The 23,831-nt window shown below is 52.2% G+C and overlaps 1 protein-coding gene across 6 annotated transcripts in view; it reads left to right on the forward strand.

The window, feature by feature from the left end:
- Positions 1–23,831, forward strand: part of TBC1D22A (TBC1 domain family member 22A) — a 266,974-nt gene that overhangs the window by 180,432 nt on the left and 62,711 nt on the right. For 3 of the 6 annotated variants that reach the window (XM_081822664.1, XM_081822669.1, XM_081822668.1), the window contains 2 exons: positions 5,767–5,842; positions 13,070–13,104. In XM_081822664.1, coding sequence (XP_081678790.1) covers positions 5,767–5,842; positions 13,070–13,089 — 96 coding nt within the window. In that variant the 3' untranslated portion in view covers positions 13,090–13,104. Of the gene's footprint in view, positions 1–5,766; positions 5,843–12,839; positions 12,986–13,069; positions 13,105–23,831 lie in introns of those variants that run through there. The other 3 variants (XM_081822666.1, XM_081822667.1, XM_081822665.1) reach the window with 2 other exon arrangements.

Raw genomic sequence — 23,831 nt, forward strand, 5'->3', positions numbered from 1 at the left:
CGCCCCGGGAGGTGCCCTGCTCTGGGCTGCTGCCAGGGCTCTTCTGCACGCTGCTCCCTTCTTTCTGCATCTCTGCTCAGGCTTCACATCCTCAGCCTGGTCTCCAGATGGGGCTCCCCGTTCTGTGCTGTGCTAACAGGCGGGGCTCCCCACATCACAGTTAGCCCTTCTCATGCACTTGCGTGGCCTGTGTGATGAACATTTGCTTAACTGGTCTCTCTGTGAACAGAAGGGCCCTGTTGGTTTTTCTCCCCGACTCTGTTGGGGTACCCAAAGACCAGTCCAAGGTTCAGTGCCTCCCAGGAATCAGTATATGGTTGTATTCAAGGCCGTCATTCCTTCCAGAACCAGCACGCAAAGCAGAACCAGCCAAGTGGGGAGGCCCGGAGACAGCAGGGCTAAGGCACCTCACGTCTTGTCCCGGTGGAGGCACACGGGACACACATCATGTCCCCAGCAGTGAGTCATGACAGCAGGTGTGAAATGTCCACCTGGGAGCTCGTTAGAGACTCTGTGCCTGGGTTGTATGGAGAGCTCGTCACCTCGACACCCTCTGCCTGGCACTTTCCAAAATTCCAGACTCCCAGAAGGAATGCAGTTCAGCATAAGCTACACTGTTGGTTGAGGTCCAGTGAAGCATCCTTGTTTGTTCGGGAATGACGGGAATGCTCCTGGACTCTCGGGTCTCTGGCACCAGCCGAGGGAGGGCCGGCCTTGCACACGAGCCTGTCTGAGGACAGCAGTCCCAGGCCTGCGCTTCTGTGTGCCGTCTCTGCCAGGACTCAGCATGTCGTGTGGCCCACGGGAGGATGCAGAAGTGGTTCTTGGGGAGATGAAGCAGCTCACAGTCTGACCCTGTTCTGGACGCTGCATTACTTGCAGTAGCCGGGGTGACGTCCAGACGGGTGACATGGACTGCAGCTGCCACAGCAGGTGCTTGCCCTCTGACCTCTGCACTGCCGGGGCCCCTGTGGGGCACTTTGTCCAGGGCTGTGTCTGGGTCCTGGGGGCACCTGCAAGAGATGACGGACACAGAGGTCTTTCAGGCCATTGTTTGTGAAAGGAAATTGCTGAGCTGTTCCAGAGGCAGGTCCTGCAGGGCACAGAGAGGGGCTCCTGTGGTTTCAGCATAGGAAAGAAGCCGTGTTCCAGGGAGAGAGGCCAGGCGGCGGGTCTCTGGTCGGGGGGGGGGGGCAGTGGGGGCTGTGGGGCCTTCTAGCCCCTTGTCACAGGTGCTCCCAGAGCTGCATGCTGTGGCAGGTGGGGTCTGTGGGGCCTTCCAGCTCAGCCCCTGTGAATTTAATTTTCAGCTCGTCTCTGCCAGGGTCCTTCAGAAAATGTTATTCTCCTTTTCTCCCGAAGAGCACAGAGAGTGCTATTTGTTTTTGCCGAGGTGTGAGGTGGGATGGCAACAGATGTAAGGCAGGCCGTGGGCGCGTGCTTCGGTTTTCTGTGAATACAGACTTTACCTTGGGTAAAACATTCCCCAAAAGGTCAGTGTATCACTGTATTCCTCAGACCTTTCTTCCTCTGACTTGTAAGTTTCTTTTTTTTTTTTAGATTTTTTTTTTTTATTTATTTACTTGAGAGAGAGAATGAGATAGAGAGCATGAGAGGGGGGAGGGTCAGAGAGAGAGGCAGACTCCCTGCTGAGCAGGGAGCCCGACGTGGGACTCGATCCCGGGACTCCAGGATCATGACCTGAGCCGAAGGCAGTCGCTCAACCAACTGAGCCACCCAGGCGCCCGACTTGTAAGTTTCGAAGAGCATATTCTTTCTTAAAGATGTAAAATCAAATCCAATTAGAAAGGATATGAATGTTTACTTTTTGTGAAGGTGGTGATATTATTACTGTTAGTATTTCCATAAGTGTGTAGGTTTCTGCGCCCATTCACAGCTTCGTGTAGCAGGTGTTTTCTGTGCCAGGTGTGCGTGCAGGTGCGTGTTTGGATGGGGTGCTGGGGGTGATGGCCCAGAGGTACATCTGGTGACCTGGCCTTGGGTGGGCAGAACCTGTGAGAGGTGCTGTGCTGGCAGGATCTTGCTGGGCCACAGGTACCCGCCCCCCCCGGAGGCCCTGAGTACCCCGTGTCTCCCAGAGGGGCTGTTGCTGGGGCCACAGGATGTTCTTTTCCCCTTACACCTTCTCATTCAGCCGTCTGGTCTGGAAGGTCCTTGGTGTGCCCTTCAAAGGCTTTCTGGCCACTGAGCAGGGCCACCCACAGCCTGGGCTCCCTCAGCCGACCGCTGTGCCCTGCCTCGCTGGGCTCTGCCCTCCGAGACCCATCTTGTCATCTGGGTTGGAGCCCGTTTGAAGGCCGATCTTCTCTGCCTGGGACCCAAGTCCAGAATGCCAAGGCCACAGCCCATCCATCAGTCTCTTCTGGTCCTTTTAAAACATAGTTTTATTTTTTTAAATTTTAAATTTTAAAGGCGTCTCAGGTGTTCTTCTTTTCTCATTGTTTGGATTTCCAAGAAAACCTATCTTCCCTACCTGGGTTTTGAACAAATTGAGAAATAAAACAAAATAGTGGCAGATGGAGACCGAAGAATAACTTTTATTTCTTCTAAATGAGAATCTTGAAATCCTATCTTGGTGCGAGAGCCAAATAAACCGGCTGACCGAATCCCAGGATCACTCGGGCTTACCCACCCCATCAGAGCCATCGCTGGGCCAGAGCCAGGCCACCCTCATGTGCAGCAGAGCCTTGGAGGGGGAGCAGCCTGCCCGCGGTCTTAGCTGGCTCTGCCAGGTGGCAGGAGGGCCGAGCCCACAGCCTATCTATTCTGCTGGCTTTAGCAATTGATAAGTTGCCTTCTTGTGGCGAGTATTGTGGGGATAGAGAAGGTCCAGGAGTGGTGCTAGCTGAATCCCCCTGGAGAGGGAGAGGAGGAGATCGATAGCCCATCAGGATGCACCAGCTCCCAGTGAAACCCTCACCCCTTCGTTCTCCTGGGACCACCGGGGGGGGGGGGGGTATTACAGTGTACTTCTGATGGCTCTGGAATTTGTCAGAACTGAACATCAATTAAATAATCTGCAAGGCCTTCGCCCAAGGCTGCAGAATCAGTCTGCAATGTATTTCCCATCCTGAATTATATCCAGGTATATCGTTCAACCTGGCTCATCGGAAATTCTGCTGTGAGGTTAAGTGATAATGTATAAACTTCCAACGAGGCGGTATGCTCCGTATTTGAATATAAATCTCCTTCTGTTATCCAATTTCCAGGGAGAAATTAAGTCTCAGAGGCTAACCCTTGCAAGCTCAAGTCCAAAACCCAAATTTCTTACCCTTTTAAAGTTCAGATACATTAAAGCTTACAGTGTGTCCTTAATGGACACACGTGGCTCCGTCCGGCCCTGAAATCGTCCCGCCCATTACACGCGCGTCCCTGACTCCCTTCTCCAGAGCTCAGGATTTAGCAGGACCCGCAGGCCTGTCACCAGGTCCAGGAGATGGTCACGCCAGGCCCCCGTGACGCCACCCTGGGAGCTCCGGCCTTTGTGCCTTGGCATCGCTCCAGGTGAGGTGGGTGCACGCCGCTCTTCTTGGTTTGGCGCGGGCAGAGACGCCACGGTTTGGAGCCCAGAGCCTGTCACCCCAGATCCACTCGGGGGAGATTGGCCAGCGAGAGGGCAGGGCTGATTGTCCGTTTTCTGCGACTGTGGAAATTCCTCGATGCCCGTAGGAGACTTTAGTTCTGCGCCCCGGCGGCGGCCACTCCTGCCCCAGCTCCGGCTGCCATGTGGGCCTGTGCGGTGGTGAGTGCGCGTGCGCACGGTGAACGCAGAGCTGACGGAGCCGGGGCCGGGGGCAAGGATCCCCCACCTGAGCCTCCCAATCTGCTCCACGCTGAGCATTTCACCTGAAAAGCCCCCTCGCAGATTCTGGAGCTGGCTGCACTGGGTGCTGTGGCCACGACCCCGGGGTCTCCCGCCGGCTGCCCCCTGTGCGGCCAGCTGCTCCGTCCCCTTCAGGTTTGGACTCTGGGTTTTGTGGGCACGGCCCCTCGCTCACAGGGGGTGTCTGCGCGGTTGACTGTGTGGGGTTGTTTGTGTCCAGCCTGGACTTGCCCTCCACTTCCCTCCTGGGCCCTGAATGCAGGCCGAGATGTGGGGCGGCTGTCTAGGAGCCGTCCCCGCCCGAATGATGGCCTCCCCTCCCCCCCGGCCAGTGCCCTGTGGTACGTGGCAGAGCAGGAGTGCTCCCCACTGTCCACAGGGCCACAGCGACTGCCTGGTGGGCTGCAGTTGCCCACGTCACCCATACCTTCCAGAGGCCAGGGGTCTCGCTGTCCTGGGCGCGGCTTGTGCGGCCTGCCTGGTGTCGCTCCCTGAGGACGAGCCACTCCGTCCCAGCACTGGCCCAGCACGAGCCCGCGTGAGCCACTGGGGCCAAGGCCTGTGTGCTCCCCGGAGTCCAGGGATCTGCAGGGTTGGCATTGGGGTCTTGATTGCTCCAGATTCTCTTCTCGTCCTTTCATCTTAGTGCATCCTGGGGGCCGCGGTGAAGAACATCCCCCAGGCCTCCTGTATTCATTTCCTGGGGGTGCTGTAACAAATCACCACAGGCTTAGTGGCTGAAAACAACACAGATTATGTGTTACTTCGTGGTTCTGGAGGCCAGGCTTCTGATGTGGCTCTTGTGGGCCTGACTCAAGGTGTGGGCCTAAGGCTCCAGGGAGATCTCACAACCTGCCCTTTTTCCAGCCCGCGTCCTTTGCCTCGTGGCCCCTTCCTCCATCTTCAACACTGCTGCGGCAGGTCGAGTCCTTCTCACGCTCCTGTGGACTTGTCAGGACCCCGGGACTGCAGTGGGCCCTTGGCTAGTCCAGATAATTCCCTTTGGTCGGTGGATTGACATCTTTGTGCCCTTTGGCAGCCTCTGGGCTTAGGCTGTAGACCTCTTTGGGGCTGTCTCTGCCTTGCATGTGTGCCTTCGAAGCCCAGCGGCCCTTGTGAAGGCGACGGGGGCTGGCTGAGGCCCCGCCCTCGTTCCTCGGCACCTCTGGTAGTCTTGGGCCCTCCAGCACGGTCCCCTGACCTGGTCTCCTGTACACCTCGGAGCAGACCTAGAAGGCAGCATGATTGTCACGGTGTAGACGACCAACGGGAGCCGAGAGGTGACGTTGCTTACCGAGGCTGCACAGCTCCCGAGTAGGAGGGTGGGGCTCCTTCTCCAGGTCTGTTTGACCAAGGACTCGTCCCCCTCGATGCCCACACTGGGTTTCCTGTCTCATTTGATCGACTCCTTCACCTGGGTTCACCGAGAGTGGTCACACGCTCACTTTCCTCGTGCAGCAGCCGCGTCGGTGGCCCGGGGACTGCGGGCGGGATGTGGGCACCGAGAGCACCGGCCCAGGCGCCGTTCTGCCGCCGTTTTTCCGGCACCGGCGAGTGCCCGCTACCCGGGTGGCGGCCAGGCAGCTGCTTCTGGCACACGCTTCTCAAGGAGCTGTCCGTGCCCACGCCCGTTTGTTCCATGTAAATGTAAATATCTGCATTTACATAAAGAGATGCTCCGGTAGATGCCCCCCGAGGCGGGTGTGCTCGCCCTCTGATGTCGGGAAGGGCCGGATCTGACCCCAGATGGGATCCTGCTGCGGGTCGGCCATTGTGACAGGGCCTGACGCCGCGGGCATGGACCAGGTGGTGACTTTGTTCCGCTGTGGAACTGTTCACCTTTGTTCCGACTTCCTTTTTCCCCTTTGGAAGGTGTGTTTTATTTTCTGTGCATATGATATTTGTTGTTACTTTTCCCTTAGGACAACTATACCTTTGCCCAGCCTGGGATTCAAATGAAGGTGAAGATGTTGGAAGAGCTCGTGAGCCGGATTGACGGTAAGCCTGCTTCCTGAGAACCTGTCTCCCTGAGGGCCCGGGAGGAGGCGGTGGGGGGCTTGGGACTGGCCCTCACCCTGCAAGGTGCTGTCCTCACTGAGCCTGGGGCTCCTGGCTCCACGGGGCAGGGCTGGGCATTCTTCTGGGGCGGGAGCCTCTCCCCTTCGTTTTTATTAAGGCAACATAATCAGAATTCAGTGCAGGCACTTTGCAGGAGGAATGAGTGTGCACAGAAGCGGGCAGCTCTCACTCCTTATTAAGCCCGATGATTGTCATAATCTGGGCGACAGCATGGTTGTTTATGGCTGTCCTTTGGCACTCTGGTCCCTGCCTTTGTGCATCATTTTGCTATCAAGGATGCTGGCGTAATTTCTCCATGGAATCCAATTAATTACCAAGTCTGGAAATAACATCTTTAATATTATAGAAAAATTACAGTGTGTGCTCGGCCGTTTTAGATTATGCTTTCATATTTAAGTGGAGGCTTTGAAATACTTTTTACCTTCATTCTTAAAATAATTTCCCCTATGATGTGCTGACTGTCATATTGCAATCGCAGAGTTTAATTAAATGAAAGTTGGGAGATAATGCCTGCCCATTCCAAGCATATTCTCCTGATAGTTTGTTACATTAATGAACAGCATTAACAAAGTGATACCAAGCAGAACCAGGCGTAGATTTGGGGCGCCAGCCGGTCAGTGATGAGGTACAAAGAGAAAGGCTCTTTCATAAAGAGCCTCATGTGAGCTCTGCAGGTGATTTTGCTGAATGTACAGAGAAATTGTACTTTGCTTCAAATGTAGACGCAGGGGTGTGCGTTCCAGCTCTGCTTCCGCGTCCCTGTGCATTGCTTCCCCCTTGCCGTGCCGTTAGCAGCCACAAACTATAACGGTCATAATCTCCCCAGAAAGACACTTGGTTTGGGGAACTGTCGAAAGACATTATAAAATGGAGTCATACAAATTATAAACTCCATTTTGTTCCTTGATTGAATCTGATTTTCGACTATGTACCTAATGGTTATTACCTCATTTCCATACGGTGAAGTTTTTCACGGTTCTTCCAATAATACTTGATTTGATTTAGTATATTTAGCTGCTTTCCAACCTGTCTACTCAAAATACGGTTTCCTGCTTGTGTAACTGCGTTTATTCTTAACTTCACAGTGAGATCTCTGGGAGATGGCTGGGTTTTCCCCACTAGCAGGTTCACAGCTGGCCCCAGTCTCAGTTAGTTCTTTGAAATATGATTTGCAGTAGATGTGAATTTCACGTCCTGACTTCTTCGCTTCCCCTGGTGTCCCTTAGAAGGTATATTTTCTGTTTCCGTGGAGGTTGGGAAGTAGTGGTTAGTGCTCATTTGTACCTGTGCTACAGTGTGGGGAAATACTTGAATTGATTTTCTCTGGTGCTGTGGTTTAGAAAGAAGCACATTGCAGCTTTGCTGGATGATGGTTTAAAAGAGCAGGAATGACGACCAAAGGAATCCCAGCTCAAATGTACTTTTTTGTAAATCACATTTTTCAGTGCAGTTTCTGAGGCGGGTCCTTCCGGCCTGCAGTTCTTGGCTTAAAGGATCCGTTCTTCACAACAGAGAAGCTTCTTTTATGTAATATATATGTAAAATATGTGAACGCTGTAGCCAGTTTGTAGCTGTTCTTCTAGTGAAACCTAAATACCAGGCTTTCCAAGCAGGAAGTACACACAGTGGATGGGGTTTGGGCTTTCTGGCTGGTGGGCGCCGGGGCCCCTTGGCAGCCCCTCGGGAGAGGCACCTGCAGGCCTCAGCCGTGTGAAGTCCACCCTCCCCCCATTTCATCACTCACCTCTTAGAGAGAGAAATTGTGGGCCAGGAACTTTTGCAGGGACTATAAAGATTTTATTAAGGGCAGGATATGCTAGGAAGAAAAATTGCTTAAAAAAAAAAAACAAAAAAAACCCCACTGCCTCCTTTCTGCATTTTAGGGGAAGGACAGCATTTATTTTAGAGCTTTTTGGCACTTTGGTGAAGGAACACACCTTCGTGGGCTTGTTGATTAAGAAAGGTGAAGTTAATTACATGAATAAAACTGGAAAATTCACAAATATGGGGAGATTAGACTGCTGAACAACCAAAGGGTCAAAGAAGAAATCAAGAGAGAAATAAAAAAATACCTTGAGGCAAATGAAAATGGAAAAGTGACATACCAAAATTTACTGGGTGCAGCAAAAGTAGTTCTAAGAGGGAAGTTCGTACAATAAATGCCTACCTCAAGAAACGAGAAAAGTCTTAAGTAAGCAACCTAACTTTACATCTCAAGGAACTAGAAAAAAAAGAATGAAGCCCAAAGCTAGTAGAAGGAAGGCGGTAACAGATTAGAGCAGAAATAAATGGCATAGGCAGATATTAGAAAAGATCAATGAAACGAAGAGCTGGTTCTTTGAGAAGTAAACGGAGTTGACAAACCTTTTGTGAGACTCACCAGAAAAGAGGGAGAGGACTCAAGTAAGATTAGAAGTGAAAAAGGAGATGTACAGTGGATACCACAGAAGTACAAAGAGTCATCAAAGATGACTATGAACAATTATGTGCCAACAAATCAGACAACTTGGAAGAAATGGATAAATTTTGATTACCCACCAGCCAAGACTGAATCATGATGAGTTAGAACATCTGAACATCAGACCCATTTCTAGCAGGGAGACTGAATCAGTAATTAAAAGTCTCCCAACAAACAAAAGTCTAGGACCAGGCAGCCTCACTGGTGAGTTCTACCAAACATTCAAGGAAGGATTAATACCAATCCTTCTCAAACCTTTCCGAAAAAATAGAAGATGGAGGGACTTTTCTGAACACATTATGTGAGGCCAGCATTACTGTGATACTGAAACCAGACAAGGATGCCACACAAAAAAATTACAGGCCCGTATCCTTGATGAACACTGGTGCAGAAATCCTGAACAAAATTCTAGCAAATTGAATTCAACAATATATTAAAAAGATCACACACTATGACCACGTTGGGTTTATTCCAGGGGTGCAAATATGGTTTGCAAATATGACAGCAATCAGTGTGGTCTACCACATTAACAAAATGAAGGATAAAAATTATAGGATCATCTCAATCGATGTAGAAAAAGCATTTGATAAAATTCAACATCCATTCATGATAAAAACTTTTAACAGAATATAGGCATAGAAGGAGCATATTTCGGCACAATAAAGGCCATCTATGATAAGCCCACAGCTAACATTATACTCAGCTGTGAAAAGCTGAAAGCTTTTCCTTTAAGATCAGGAACAAGACAAGGATGTCTACTCTCACCACTTTTTTTTCAACATAGTATTGAAAATCCTAGCCAGAGTAATTAGGCAAGAAAAAGAAAGGAGGGCGCCTGGGTGCCTCAGTTGGTTAAGCGACTGCCTTCGGCTCAGGTCATGATCCTGGAGTCCCGGGATCGAGTCCCGCGTCGGGCTCCCTGCTCAGCAGGGAGTCCGCTTCTCCCTCTGACCCTCCCCCCTCTCATGTGCTCTCTCTCTCCTCTCATCCTCTCTCTCAAATAAATAAATAAAATCTTAAAAAAAAAAAAAAGAAAAAGAAAGGACATCCACATTGTAGAAGAACAAAAATTGTCACTATTTGCAGATAAGATGATATTATGTATAGAAAATCCCTGACTCCATCAAAAAACCTCTTAGAATTAATAAATGAGTCTAGTAAAGTTGCAGGATACAAAATTAGTGCACAAAAATCTGTTGTTTCTTTACACTAATAACCATCAGAAAGAGAAGTTAAAAAAACAAGCCTATTTACAATTGCAACAAAAAGAATAAAATACTTAGGAATAAATTTAACTAACGAGGTCAAAGACCTGTATATCGAGAACTGTAAAACATAAATGAAAGAAGTTAAAGAAGATACAAATAAATGGAAAGATATTTGGCGTTCATAGATTGGAAGAATTAATATTGCTAAAATGATCATATTATCCACACCAATCTACAGATTCACTGCAATCCCTATCAAAATTCTAACGGTGTTTTTCAGAGAAATTGGACAAAGAATTCTAAAACATGTACGGAAGCACAAAAGACCCCAAATAGAGAACGCCATCACGAGGAAGAAGAATAAAGCTGGAGGCATCATGAGCCTCGATTTCAAACTGTATTACAAAAGCTATAGTAATTAAAACAGTATGGTATTGGCATAAAATCAGACACATAGATCAATGAAATAGAATAGAGAGCCTAGAAATAACCCCACACATATATGGTCAAATAATTTACAACAAAGGAGCCAAGAATATACAATGAGGAAAGAACAGTCTCTTCAATAAATGGCGTTTGGAAAATTTATACAAAAGAATGAAACTGGACTGATATCTTACACCATTTGAGAATTAACTCAAAATGGATTCAAGACTTGAATGTACGACCTGAAACCTTAAAGCCCATACAAGAAAACACAGGCTCATTGACATAGTAGGTCCTGGCTATGGTTTTTTATACCTGTTGCCAAAAGCAAAAGCAACAAAACCAAGAATAAACAATTGGGACTACATCATACTAAAATGCTTCTGCACAGCAAAGGAAACCATGAACAAAATGAAAAGGCAGACCACTGAATGTGAGAAGATAATCACAAATCACATATCTGATAAGGGGCTAATATCCAAAACATATAAAAAACTCCTATAACTCAAGAGAAAAAAAAAATCTGATTAAAAAATGGGCAGAAGATCTGAATAGACATTTTTCCAAAGAAGACATACAGATGGCCAACAGACACATGGAAAGGTGCTCTATGTCATTAATCTTTGGGGAAATGCAAATCAAAATGACAGTGAGCTAGGACATCTTACCTGTTATTAGAATGGCTCTTCTGGAGAAGGGAGCCCCTGTGTGCTGTAGGGATGGTAGGAATGCAGGCTGGTGCAGCCACTAACAGAATGGAGGTTTCTCAAAAAATTAAAAATAGAATCACCATATGATTCAGCATTTTCACTTCAGCGTATTTATCTGAACAGGATGAAAAAGCTAATTCGAAGAAATACCTCATGTTAATGCAGTATTATTTACAATAGCCAAGATATGGAAACAACCTAAGTGTCCATTGACAGAGGAACAGATGAAGAAATTGTAGTACACACACGTCCAGGGACGTTACTCAGCCATAAGAAAGGAAATCCTCCTGTTTGCAACAACATGGATGGACCTCAAGAGCATTATGCTAAGGGAAATAAGTCAGAGAGAGAGAGAGAAATCCTGTATGATCTCTCTTACATGTGCAGTCTTAAAAAGAAAAAAGAAAACACTGAAAAGCCAGCTCATAGATGCAAGGAATGTATTGGTGGTTGCAAGAGGTGGGGGCTGTGGGGGTGTGGGGTGGGAGGAATGGGTGAACTTTTTTTTTTTTAAAGATTTTATTTATTTATTTGACAGAGAGAGCGAGAGGGGGAACACAAGCAGGGGCAGTGGGAGAGGGAGAAGCAGGGTTCCCGCGGAGCAGGGAGCCCGATGCGGGGCTCCATCCCAGGACCCTGGGATCATGACCTGAGCCGAAGGCAGACGCTTAACGACTGAGCCACCCAGGCGCCCCCTGAACTTTTTTTTTAATAGTTTAAATACATTGATAAAAGTTAAAAGAGAAAAGAAAGGGAAGGTTTTATGGGCATGGCCCAGAGAGGACTAGTGTAGAGAAGAGCTGAAAGTTAAAGGAAGCCTGGAGTTCCAGCAGTTGTGTTGTGAAGAACGGACTGGCGAGGTGGAGGAGGACAGAGGTCTCGGGGCACAGAAGGAAGCATGGTGAGGAGGTAAGGGGAAGACCGGAAGAGAGACGGCATCACCGTCTTTCGTAGTGGGGAGGATTGACTAAAGAACATTTCAAAAGCACTTTTAAAGGGGTTTTCTATTTTGAGTAGTGTTGTACCCCCTCTCTGCTACCCTTAAAGCCTTCATGAAAGTGTGTCATGTAGACAGGATGGGGCCCTGCCTGAGGAGAGACGGGCCTTTGTGCAGTGGAGCCAGGCACAGTGGAAGCTTGCAGCCCGAGAGGCTGTGTGCTGGGCGGGGCAGTGCTGTGTCTCGGCGGGGGGGCTGAGGTGGCTTCCCCTGTGGTATGTGGGGCACAAGCGGTAGGACTTCCCTCAGAGTGAGGGGTGAAGACTCGAGCCACTTAGCTTGGAATGGAGGACAAAGGTGAGAGTGGATGAGCCCGGCACTAAAGTGCTGTTCTTCTTCTTCTTTTTTTTTTTTTTTTAAAGATTTTATTTATTTATTCATGAGAGAGAGAGAGAGAGAGAGAGGCAGAGGCAGAGGGAGAAGCAGGCTCCCTGCAGAGCAGGGAGCCCAATGCGGGACTCGATCCCAGGACCCTGGGATCATGACCTGAGCTGAAGGCAGACGCTTAACCGACTGAGCCACCCAGGCGTCCCTAAAGTGCTGTTCTTCTAAGGGCATCTGCTCATCTGGAAAAAATATCCCTTCATGAGTTGTTGTTTTGACAGTCTCTTGGAGTGAATGGGTCGAACTGCCCCAGACAGACAATGAGAGAAATGCCCATAACCTTCCTGGGACTGAGCGGAGTGACCAGCAGGGAAAAACTGGAATGGGACAGCCCTCATACAGTCTTGTACTCCTGGTTTATGTCACCTGGGAGGACCAGGGTTGTTTGAACCTCAGTTACAGTACTTCTCTACTGGAGCCTCACAGTGCTGGGGAGAAGCCAAGCAAAATCTATTCTGGAGGAAGGCACCAGAACTGACGTTTCTACAAATACGTGCATTTTTCAGATAAAATGATCTGCACGTAGTCAAAGCTTATCACCCATTCGAAACTCCTTAAGTAGACCAAACAGAAGCAACAGGTATCAGAAACTGGTCCACAAAATGTTGTGCTTTTGTAATTCTTAGGCACATAGCATGAAACCATTATCCTTAACTCTGTATGAAGGGATGAAAACAGATAATCTTGAATATTATATATCTGTATAATTTTATATATCTGTATAATTTTACAGAAGAGATTTGAAAAAATGACCAAATAGGATTTCTGGAATTGAAAACTATGATAACCAAATTAAGAACATGGTGGCTAGACACAGCTAAAGAGAACATGAGTGACCTGGAAGATGGTTGGAAGGAAAGAGCCATAATAGAACCTGGAGAGTAAGGATGTGGAAAACACAGAAGGTAGGAGATCTAGGGGGTGTGGTCCGGAAGCCTGATGTGTGTGTGTTTGGAATCACAGGAGGAGACGAGAGAGGATGAGTGAGAATTTGGAGAAACAATAATGGAGATGTTCACCAAAAGTCCCGAAATGTACCACCTCACATATTTAAGAGACCAGTGGGTCCAGAGGAGAATTACTAACAGGGAAAACTGTATGCGAGCACATCCTTGTGAAGATTAATTACACTTTAATTACACTACAGACGAAGTCTTAAAGCAGCTGGAGGAAAAGATTATTTTCTAAGAACAGCTATTTGAGAACTGACTTCTCAACAAAAATATGAGAAGGTGTCCTCAACATGCTGCAAGAATATACATCGCTGTAGGGCCTACATCCAGCAAGAATGCCTGTCTGGAATGAACTCGGAATTGCACGAGGCCGCCTAAATATGCATTGTTTGCATTCCCTCTAAGAAACCGTGCACATCAAGAAGGGAAGCAAATAAAAGCGCATACAGCCTACTCTTGCAGTGTAAGTAGGGACAGTAATTACTACGAACCCAAATCCCCTGTAAGTAGGCAAATCAACATCCATCCCCAGCCTGTGGGGAGGGCCAGGTGCAAAAAGTCTATGGAAAAGGGAAGTGGTATACGGGTATTTAAGGAGGAGCAGAACCAGATAGAACCACCCAGGAAGAAAAAAGTCCCTGACAGCAGGTCTGTGGTCTGGTGGATCAGAGCACAGGCTCCTGGGAAACCAGAAAGGATTTGGGATTTCCTGGGTGAGTGGCCACGAAGACCTTAGCAGAAACCCATTTCTAACAGTTACTTGTACTATTCGAGCTGAATTCTTGGTCACAATTTTGTCGGCAGTGTGTGTTCCCTTAGGGATAGGGACTTCTGCCAAACAGTCCTTTATTTTGGCCCTGGAGTGCAGTAAGCAGCTTCCCGAGCAAATGAGTTCCTGCCATGGCCAGTCAGCTTCCAGCGGCCCCCTCCCTGCCGAGGGACCTGGGGTGTTTCCTTGGGGCCATCCAGGTGCAAGTGGGAGGAGAGACTGAAGGATTAAGTCTGGGCACCAGCGGACCGGGGACAGGCGAGAGAGCCGATTAGACGGGATGGCGGCTGTGCATGGAGCGGGGTGGATCTCAGGCATAGGGAGCCTGTCATTTATTCACAAAACAACTTTGGGCTTTTTAATTTTTGCTCATACATGTATTTGATTTCTTAATCTGCTACCAGATGTTTCTTCTTCGATCTCGGGGAGAAATAGATCGCCCCCGGTGTTTGGTGTGGCTCACTGTCCTCTAGGGCACTGGAGTGGCCTTTTGAGTTCTCTGTCCCTCTCGCAGTGGCCAGACTCTTTCTGGGAGGGGCTGTGCACGGAGCCGTGGTTCACAGAAATCCATAGCAGCATCAGTGGGTTCTCTGCAACCACCGGGTGACTGTGGGTACATGGGACAGAGGCCCCTGATTGTCCTGGCTGTGGCCCGGAAACCCTCTGCCGTCTGCCATGGGCCTCTGTGCTCGCACGCGCAGGGGGCCGCAGTGGGCCTGTGGGGGCTGCTGGCGTGCTGGCCCTCAGCAGCTCCAGTGGAGGCTGGAATGTTCTCTGTAGAACCTGGAGGACCCGTGTGCACAGGTGTGCTGGGCGAGCAGGTCTGCCTGCACCAAACAGTAGGGGATGATGAACGGGATGGTTTTGCAAGTTGGATGCTGTGCTGCTTTTCCTCAAGTCCCTCTACCCTAGCAGTGCCCCTCTGCCCCCACCCCCAGGATTGGTGGTCTCCCCTTCTTCCGCTTCTCCTCTGTTGGCCACCATCCGTTCTTGCCAGACTCTGGCACACACTGTCGTGTCCTCTGCTTCTTCGGGACTGGTTAGAGCTGAGCTCTCGGGCATGGTGTAGGAGCACAGAGCCTGGCACCGGAGTGCATCGAACATGCACATCGACCAAATCCTGAATGGCGGAGTGTGGAAATCCACGTGGGGCGGAGGCCAGATATCACTGGAACGGTCACAGGAGGCTCTGCGAGGGCCGGGAGTGGACAGCCAGCGAGTCTCAGCAGCTTTAGCAGCAGGCGCGTCCCTCGTGGCTTGGCTGGGGACTCTGTTCCGTGCAGTTCTCACTTTGGGACTCAGGCTGAGGGAGCCGCCGCGCTCAGGAGTATCCTTGCCCGGCTCCTGTGATGGAAGGAAGAGGGTTTGGGGGAGTCCTCATAGGCTCTTAATGCTTCCAACAGAAAGCGGTTCCTAAAACTCTGCTGCTCTTCATTGGCCAAACCAAGTCATGTGCTGTGGCCAAAGTCAGGAGCAGAGAGGTCCCCTGCCCCCCCCCCCCCCAGGGCCCATGTAGAGCCCGGTGCTTGGGTGGACGGCGCTGGGCATGCTGATCACAGCAGAGAGATGAGGTCACAGGTAAGAGCATGTGCTCTCACTATTTCTGGTAGTTGTCAGTCTGTTCCCTACTTACTGAGTGATTTTCGTAGGTAAAATCTCAAGTTCCCACCAACGATTTAGTCGTTTAGTGCTGTAATAACAAGCAGAGATGAGCACTCCTCAGTCTGGGAGAAGGTCAAGTCTAAAGCACCTACGGGAGCGTCCACATCACACCTAGAACGCTTACGCATCTGAAAGAAATTTCACAGTGTTGCGGCACAACCAGACGATACCCCTTATACGTTTATTGCTCTTACGTCTGCTACATCTGATGTTAGCCTGCGAGAGCCCCTGACGCCCCACGGTCCCCATGTTCAGCCCTGGGGCCCTTCCAGCGAGAGCCCCTGTGACGGAACCTGGGCAGCTTTTGTGATGTAAGAGGATATAAATGAAATACTTGCCACATCTTCTGTTTAAAAACATAATGGAGATCTTCTTTCAGTGTTAAAAAAGAGTATTTGAAGATACACAGCCTTAGCAGGTAGATAAATGTGGTTACGTCTGTGCTTGGTTTTTTCAGAAGACTTCAAGTCCGATCGTAAAACATTGCTTCAGAGATTAGCGTCCCATGGTGGGTAAAATGGGCACAAAACGGGGAGCCAGGGGATTGTCCCTGGTGATGGGGCGGCTTCAGGACAGAGACAGGCCTGTCATCCGCCCCCCTGAGGGCCCAGAACTGCTTGATGTCACCTGGGCCTGGGGTCTGCTTGGCTCTGCTCTGAAATTCCCAGAGACCATAAACCCGGGAGGCCCCGGCAGGCCCCGGCAGGCCAGGAGGAGGAGAGAAACCTGGTGATTAATCAGCCAGGCTGAGCCAAGAGCTTCTATGGATGGATTTCCATCTTCAGCGTCGAGCCCGACTCCAGGCTGCTTGGGGAGGCCAGAGTCAAGCACCAGAAGTGTCTGCTGTCGGAGTCCTAATCCAGACCTCACCTTCCCTCCTTCCGTGAGGAATGGGGATAAATCCTTCTTCCTGCCTGGTCTTAGCAGTGCCAGATTTAGCAAGTGAGAGTAAGGAGCACCCAGATAGATTTGAATTTCACATAAATCGTTAATTTTTTAGCATAAGTATGACACATACTGAAATTCAGATTTCACTGGGCCTCTGGCAGTTCTGTGCAGCTGAGCCCAGGGGGGGTCCAGGTCAGACTCGGACCCGGGCCTAAGCTGCAGGCTGCCTCTGCTTCTGGGGTTGCAGGTGGTGGTGAAAATCTGCCTCCGTGTAGTGGGCTACTTGGAATTTAAGAGTATGTGCGTGTGCACGTGCGCACACACACTCTCTTACACCCTCCACCCCACACTTCACATGTGGTTCCTTCTATTGACGTGGTTACTGTGTCTGAAGCCAGTTACTTTTCCATTTTCCTGTGGTGCCTGTTGATGCTCGTCACACATTCCTGTTACCCGACGTGCCAGAGGAGGGGCCGCCTGTGTCCTCAGGCTGGGGAGCTGGGGTCTTGTTCGTGGCCATGGGCTTCGGTTGAGCCATACGCCAGCCGAGCTCATTTGCCTTCAGTGCATTCGGGGTGGTGAGGCTGGTCACCGAGCGAGTTTTCACGGGAGCTCACCCTTCTTCATTAGTTTTGACCAGACTCTGACTTACTAATTACGATTCTCTGAAAGGCTGATCTGGGAGCCCTTGACCGCCCTGGTGAATGCATTCACGGTCATGCAGAGCCTGGCTGCCCTGCGCGTGGTTGGGTGGGTTTTTCTTTGCGGTGACTGTGGGCGGGACCTTTGGAGATCTGCCCTGTGTCGGTCAGGTGCCGGAGCTCAGCCGTGATGGCCGGTGAGCCAGGCAGTCTCGGTCTTCCTTTCTGCCTTCAGGGGCTTAATCAGATTCGCATTTTCTTTCTCTCTGGTGCACTGTCCATGCTGCTGCAAGGTTCAGCTGGGAACAGCCGTGGGGCCTCCGGGCCCTTCTCAGGTTGACCCAGCCCTCCTCCCCCTCCAGCAGCCCTAGGCCGGCACACCCTGGCTGGTCGCTTTCCATCCAGCAGGACTTGTGATCCCAGCTTCTGCTCTGGTCCTTGTTCTTGTTGTTTTCTGGGCCTGAAACATCTTTCACCTCCTGCGGCTTCCTTCCCCGGCAGCCAGGTATTCTGGTGCTTGCTCTGAGCACCCCAAGTGCAGGCGGTGCTTGCAAGAGACGGGAAGAGTTTACTGCGTCCAGGGGAGGGTAGCCAGTGTGGAGTGAGTGTCCGACAGGACTCGGCCTCAGGGAGCTGAGACTTGGGGAGGTAACCTGCATACCGGGAGCGGGAGACGGTGAAATGCAGCCTGGGAAGCACTTTGTGAATCCTGTGCTCCATGACCCCGTGTGCCTGCCGTGGAGGGGAGTCTGCAGGAGGCCCCTCCTTGGGTTAGAGCCAAGAAGGTGCTGTTGACAGTCCCAGGAGGTTGTCACACCAACCTAGGCCCAGGGCAGGCCCAAAGCTTCTGGGTCCTACAGCGGTTTCTTCCGTGATGGCTTTTAGGTTGTGGTCGGTCACTGAGAACTTCTGAAGTGTGTCACTGGAGTGCCAACAGCAGCCCACTGCACACAAGGCACTCCTTGGGGCCTGGGACGTGTGTCCAAAACTCTCTGCAAGGTGTTTGTGGTTGGTGGCATGGGGGTTGCGTACAAGTGATAGGTGACTGTTCCCAGCGGCAGTGACCGAGTGTCACTGAAGGACAGGCACGTTGTGTGAGCACGAGGGAGAGGCAGAGGCTCCTCACCGCTCCCCATTCAGATGGCGGCCACAGGGATCAGCAGCAGGTGGCCAGTGGGGCCTGGCTGTGTCGAAAGGGGGCTTGGTCATTCCCCAGGTGGCTCCCTCATAAAGTTGGCCCGGGGACCCTGCCTGGGGTCTGAGACAGATGGGTTTTCTCACCTCTTTCTTAGATCCTCATCTCGTGGCTGGTCGGTGTGGGGGCTGGTGTGTAAAGCAGACTCTGTGCCCAGTTGCCCTGTCCCCTGCCCCATGGAGGATCTCCTCACCTCAGCTGGTTGGGAGCTGCAGCAGGAGGGGCAGGGATGGGCCGGGGTGGAGGGGCACGTCTGCAGGCCCGTGTCTAGAGGGCAGGCTGTCCCCAGCCTGGGTAGTCCGGCATGCAGGTGGGAGCAGAGGCAAACCCTGGCTCTTGGAGAGGCCTGTGGTGCAGCATGGTGGGAGGGGAGGGCGCAGGCTCCATCCCTGCTGTGGGCACGTGGAAGCCCTTCCTCTGGGGTGCAGATTTGGGTGCTTGAAGAGGAGTGAGCAAGCTGTGGTGTGTAAGCGGGTACAGGCTGACCTCCGACCGGGGGGTTTTGGTCTCCTAGCGAGGGGGAAAGGCCAGCCCACGAGCAGAACGGGAGGCTGGTTAAAGCCAGGTCTGCGGGTTAGAGGAGAGAAGACGGGGGCGCCCTGCTGGGGTTCCGAGGAAGGATGCTTGACCGCTGCCCTCTTGTGACCACTGGTCAGCACAGTGTGAGCCCTCGGAGGCCGGCCGGCTCGCGCTCTCGCTGCAGCTCATCTTCCATGAGCCCTTGTGCTCCCGGACGTGAAGGCGGTGGCAGGCAGTGCGGGCCTGTATGCTGGAAGCCTTGTTCAGTGTCCAAGCCCACCGTCATCACTGCCATCTTTCCTCCCGCCTTGCAGGTGGTTAGGGGCGGGTGGTGGGCCGACACTTCTTCGAGCGCTGGGGAGTGTGGTCTGGGGACTCTGGCCACAGTCGCCTTATTGGGTGGCCAAGGGCTCTGTGTGCCCTGGCTCCCTGTGCAACCCCTCTGCCCCATCCCCGGGGAGCCCGTTAGCTCTGCCCGCACCCAGGACACTGAGGGTGACCATTAGTATTTTTAAAATTGTACACTTCCACCCCGAGGGAACCAGAAGCCAGAATACATTCCCAGGGAACAGCTCTCCCTCTGTGTGCGTGGCTTTGTCTACTTGTACGTTTCCCCTCTCCTCTGTGTTTTAATTTAGGGTAAATGTGATTTTAATGAAATTTCTCTGAAAGCTGTCTTGACTGCATTGTAAGTTTAAAATTGACTTATTTGTTCAAGATAGAATTCAGTTACATCTAGTAAACTAGATTCAGCTTTATCACCATCCGAGTGAAAATATTTTTATTACTGCTACAAGGTAAGCAGTCGGAGAGCAGAGAATAAATCAGTGGTACCACTCCAGCCGTGGAGCATTCAGCGTGTGACGGTGAAAAATAACCAGCTGCCTCTGCTCCGCTCGCGTCCTCATTAGGCCCCAGGATGGCTGATGTGAGCATTTGGAATGATAGTGATATTTCACTGGAGACATATGAACCTGGTGACTGGCAGAGCACATGTGGACTGGCAGGGACGTGGGCCGCGTGGCATCGTGGGGCTGCACGGCGGGGTGGAGTGTGCCGTGTGGGGCCGCCTCCTGCGCTGGGCTCCCTGGTCTCAGCTAGGGCTTTGTGAACGTGGTCCTTTCTTGCTGCAGCTCGGTACCGTGCACGTCCGGGCCCCCCACTCACGGAGGCGGCAAAGCCACCCCAGCACCAGAGGCGTCGGGCTCCTTCAGCCGAGCTGATTTAATGTGCTTTCACTCGAAAACCGGTGTGGGTATTTTGTTGCATTGTGGGGAAGAAGGCTGCGTTCCAGGTACCAGAAGATCAGAGGACTAGAGGAAGTGTTGTGGAAGCCCAAGGTCATCTGCTAGGAACGTGTGCCCGGGTTCTGCTTCCGCCTGTTACACGCCCGAGCTTGGCTGCTGCCGTTGCAGAGAGCAGCCGCGTCTGGTGGGTGTCTGCTGCATACCCAGCGCCATCCTCAGGTCTTCACCTCTGTTACCGTGTTGACTTTCTGCCGCAGCCGATGAAGTGGTGGAGTCAGCCTCCCCATTGGAGGGTCCAGGTCCTTCTCTGGCTCCCTTTGCCCACAGGCTGGGTGAGTCCCACGTCGCCTCCAGCTCTGCCCATCCTGGCTCGGTATTGAGCATGGAGAGCCGTCCCAGCTCTCTCCCACGTTGGGGGCCCAGCGGTGTCCTGTGGGCTCAGAGCCCTGCCTGTCCCTGCCTGTGCCCCGGGATTTCCTCGGGGAGCAGCAGGTGCAGCGTGCTCTGGTGATGCCCCCCACTAGACCCCTGTCCCCAACCCTCACATGGTTCCTCACATGGTTCCTCTTGGGACTCCTGGCCAGCATCTGGTGCCTTCCGGTGCCCCAGCTCCATGCCACCCTGTGAGGACGGAGGAGGTCCGGAAGTCTAACATGCCATATTGAAATAACAAGTGGGTCCCTTCTCCTGGCTTTGAGCCTGTGTCTGTGGCTTCCTGCAGAATTCCCAGCAGCCAGCAGGACGCCCAGCGTGCACACTGTGACCATTCCACGTTGGCATGTTGCTGGATTCATGGATCAAGGGTTACTGTAGCATCCTGCACATGAGGGCTCCCGCAGTGTGAGAGGCTTTGACTTGCTTCCACACAGTCTGAAGATGAGGTTCTCCGTTTACAGAGTGGATGTTTGGGGGGCGGTGGGTTAACGCAGTCTCTGTGTGGGGTATCCTTGTCTCCGTGTGTTCGTGTACCCTGGGGGTCTCCCCCGTGGCCTTTGTTCTGCCTGAGACTCTCAAGTCTCCATCCGTCTGCCCTTTCATCCATGGAAGGGGCGATCTGGCGTGTGGACAAGCTCTGTAATCTGAGCATGCACGACCCCTTCTAACTGCTGTGTAAACACTGGGTGTGAGGACAAATGACCGGGTAAGTGTTGACTGTTTTGATTGTCTTGAGAATTGTCTTGCCTCCGTGTGAATGTCCCCCCAGCTGACTGAGCAGGGCCCTTTCCTCACCTGCTGGCCCCTTGGGTTTATTGGCTTCTCCCACGAGCTGCCATTGTGCTGGTTGCAGGGACAGTGCTCTTTGGAGGAGCCTCGATCTGGGGTATCAGTCTTCAAATATGGTTCGCACCATCCCCAAAGATTGTCAAGATAATCTGGGAGGTAGCACCTGCCAGAGCTTTGAAATACTGAGCTCCACCGTGAGACATGGGAGCTGAGTGCCCCAGTGACTGAGGGGGGCCCGGAGCTCCCCAGCCCCGCAGCTGTTGTGGCCTGACACTGGCCTGGTGCTGGACTTCTCTGCTCTGTCCCCGCCCTCACCAGCCAGTCATTGCCGCAGGAGCCAGGTCCCAGGGCCCTCCCTTTGTCGTCTCGGAGCCCGCTGTTGGTCAGGCCTGTAGCCCCTCCTGCCATCGCCCAGGCCAGAGTGGTGTGTCGGGAGAGTGGGGCTACATGTAGCCTTGTCACTTGGGCCCCTCTGTGACCCCCTCCGGCTTCCTGCTCTTTCTCTAGCCCTTGCTGCCTCTCCGACCCTTTGTGTTTTCTTCCCAATTTAAGCTTGTTTTCAGGTGTTCCCCCTGAATAGGTCGAGAGGGACTTATTTTCCTAAAACCGAGGGACAGCTCTCCTCCCACGCTTGGACTGCAGGGCCCCAAGAGGGTCTTGGAGCGAGTGGCCTGCGGGTGGGGCAACACTTAAATCCCCTGCAGGACAGGGGGGTTAGCTGGTGTTTTAAGACCTTATTGATGAGTGTGGATGGGTTGTGACCGCTGAGGACATTCTGTCCTATATCAGAAGACAGGATGTTAACAGTTGCCCTGGGAGTTCTTTCTTGCAGGCCCGGACATAGCATGGAATCAGGGGGGAGGCCCTCCGAGATCATCTGGCCGCCACCACCCAGCCCGCTTCATGGCCTCTGGAGGCCATCGTCCCTCCCGTGTTGGCTGGGCTGTTTCCGGAGGGCTGGGGAGAGGGTCTCCTATAACTGTGCTTTCAGCTCGCACGGCAGCCGAGGCCGGGCCGATGTGCCAGCATCAGAGATGCCGTCTGTCTGTGTCCCAGGCCTTTCCTTCTGCAGAACCAGTCGGAGATGCTGTGACTGGAGCGCCCTCACTGTGAGGAGCAGTGTGCTTTCAGCCGCTCAAGTGGGGAGCATGTTTACCCCGGGAAGTGGTGATGGCCATCCAGTGTGTAATGAAACGCAAGCACGTGAGGCCTTCTGAGCTTGTGATTTAGATGCTGTTCTCCTTAATGATGATCTCTCTGTGACCCTCTGTCCTGAGATTGATGTTCAGGTTTATTGCCAAACCAAGACTAGTTAATTAAATTGTAAGTAGAGACTTCCAAAGACAGTGATTCTCCTTGACCTTAAGAAGAAGAAGTTGTCTTGGTTTTGAATGTAGGCCATCAGGTTCTGGTTTTGAAATGATTCCCCAAAGTCATTTTTGTTCGTGGTTACAAGTTGCTGGAGAATGCAAGTGGTTTTATCTCCCTCACCATAAAGCACCAGTGTGCCTCTGAAAACCAGGACAGAAGGCAGCCTTGCAGCTGCATTTCCGTGCTGGGCTGGCTGGAAGAGGAGTTTCTATAGTGGAGGTCACCTTCCCCGCCCGTAAGCCATTGGCTCTCAGGAAAGACCGGGGGGCACTTCCTCGCTTTACTCTCCGTGGCCTGCTGTGCCCTCCATGCTTCGGGCTGTGGGTCCCGGGTGGACACCATGCTTCCCCATGCTTCTCCTTGCTCCCTCTCAGCCACGCACCCCTGTCACCGCACAGGGGACAGTGCAGGCCCAGCGTGTGCCCGCAGCTCTTCTCGCAGGTTAGACCTCCCGCCCTCTGCCGGGTCCCTCCGTGTGACCCCTGGTTTCAGACCCCTGTGCGTTTGTGTGCATTTGTGTGTGTGTGACTGCCCCAACCTCGGGTCCCTGCCCCGTGAGGACTACCCCTCCCCCCGGCTAAGGGCCCTGCCGAGGGTGTGTGCAGCGGCCCCCCGGGGGCTGCAGCCCCGGCCCCGTGGTCATGTACTGGCACAGGGCAGTAGGATATGGGCCCACAGGCTCTCCGCTTGGAGTCCGATGGTGCCACATCTGTAGGAGCACGGGGGTGCAGCAGGGTGTCACAGGGCTGAGCAGGGCCCGGATAGCAGCTTCTGTCACGCAGTCCATCGTGTGCACTGCATGACTGGGCGTAGGGCTGAGGGGTGCTGACGGAGCTGGGAGGCACTCCACACCATGGCACTGGGGGGCGGGGCTTCTGAGCATCCGTCCCTGCACCGCCGGCCCTTCATCTGGTCCGCACAGAGCATCCCCAGAACAGGTGATGCTTGGAGCTTCTGTTGAGTGAATTATAGAGGGGTGAGAATCCACGGCCCACCCTCTTTTTACACTTGGTTCCTCCCTCCTAATGGCAAAGAAACCTGCAATTCAGCTTGAATCTGTAATTTCCCACTTGATCTTCCTGTAGGTCTTTCTGTTTCACCCCTATATGCAGAAACAGCTCCAGCAGGAATTGTATCTTGTCTCGCAACCACCCTGGTACGATCATTCTGGTTAAGCAAAGCTTACCGTGGCCCTGTCCATCTGCTTCCCGAGGATAGCAGCCAGGGAGCCAGGGAGCCAGGGTTGGAGAGACCTG

This window comes from Leptonychotes weddellii, chromosome 5, assembly GCF_054177405.1.
Source record: "Leptonychotes weddellii isolate Sample4059 chromosome 5, ASM5417740v2, whole genome shotgun sequence".
NCBI classification, from domain to species: Eukaryota; Metazoa; Chordata; class Mammalia; order Carnivora; family Phocidae; genus Leptonychotes; species Leptonychotes weddellii.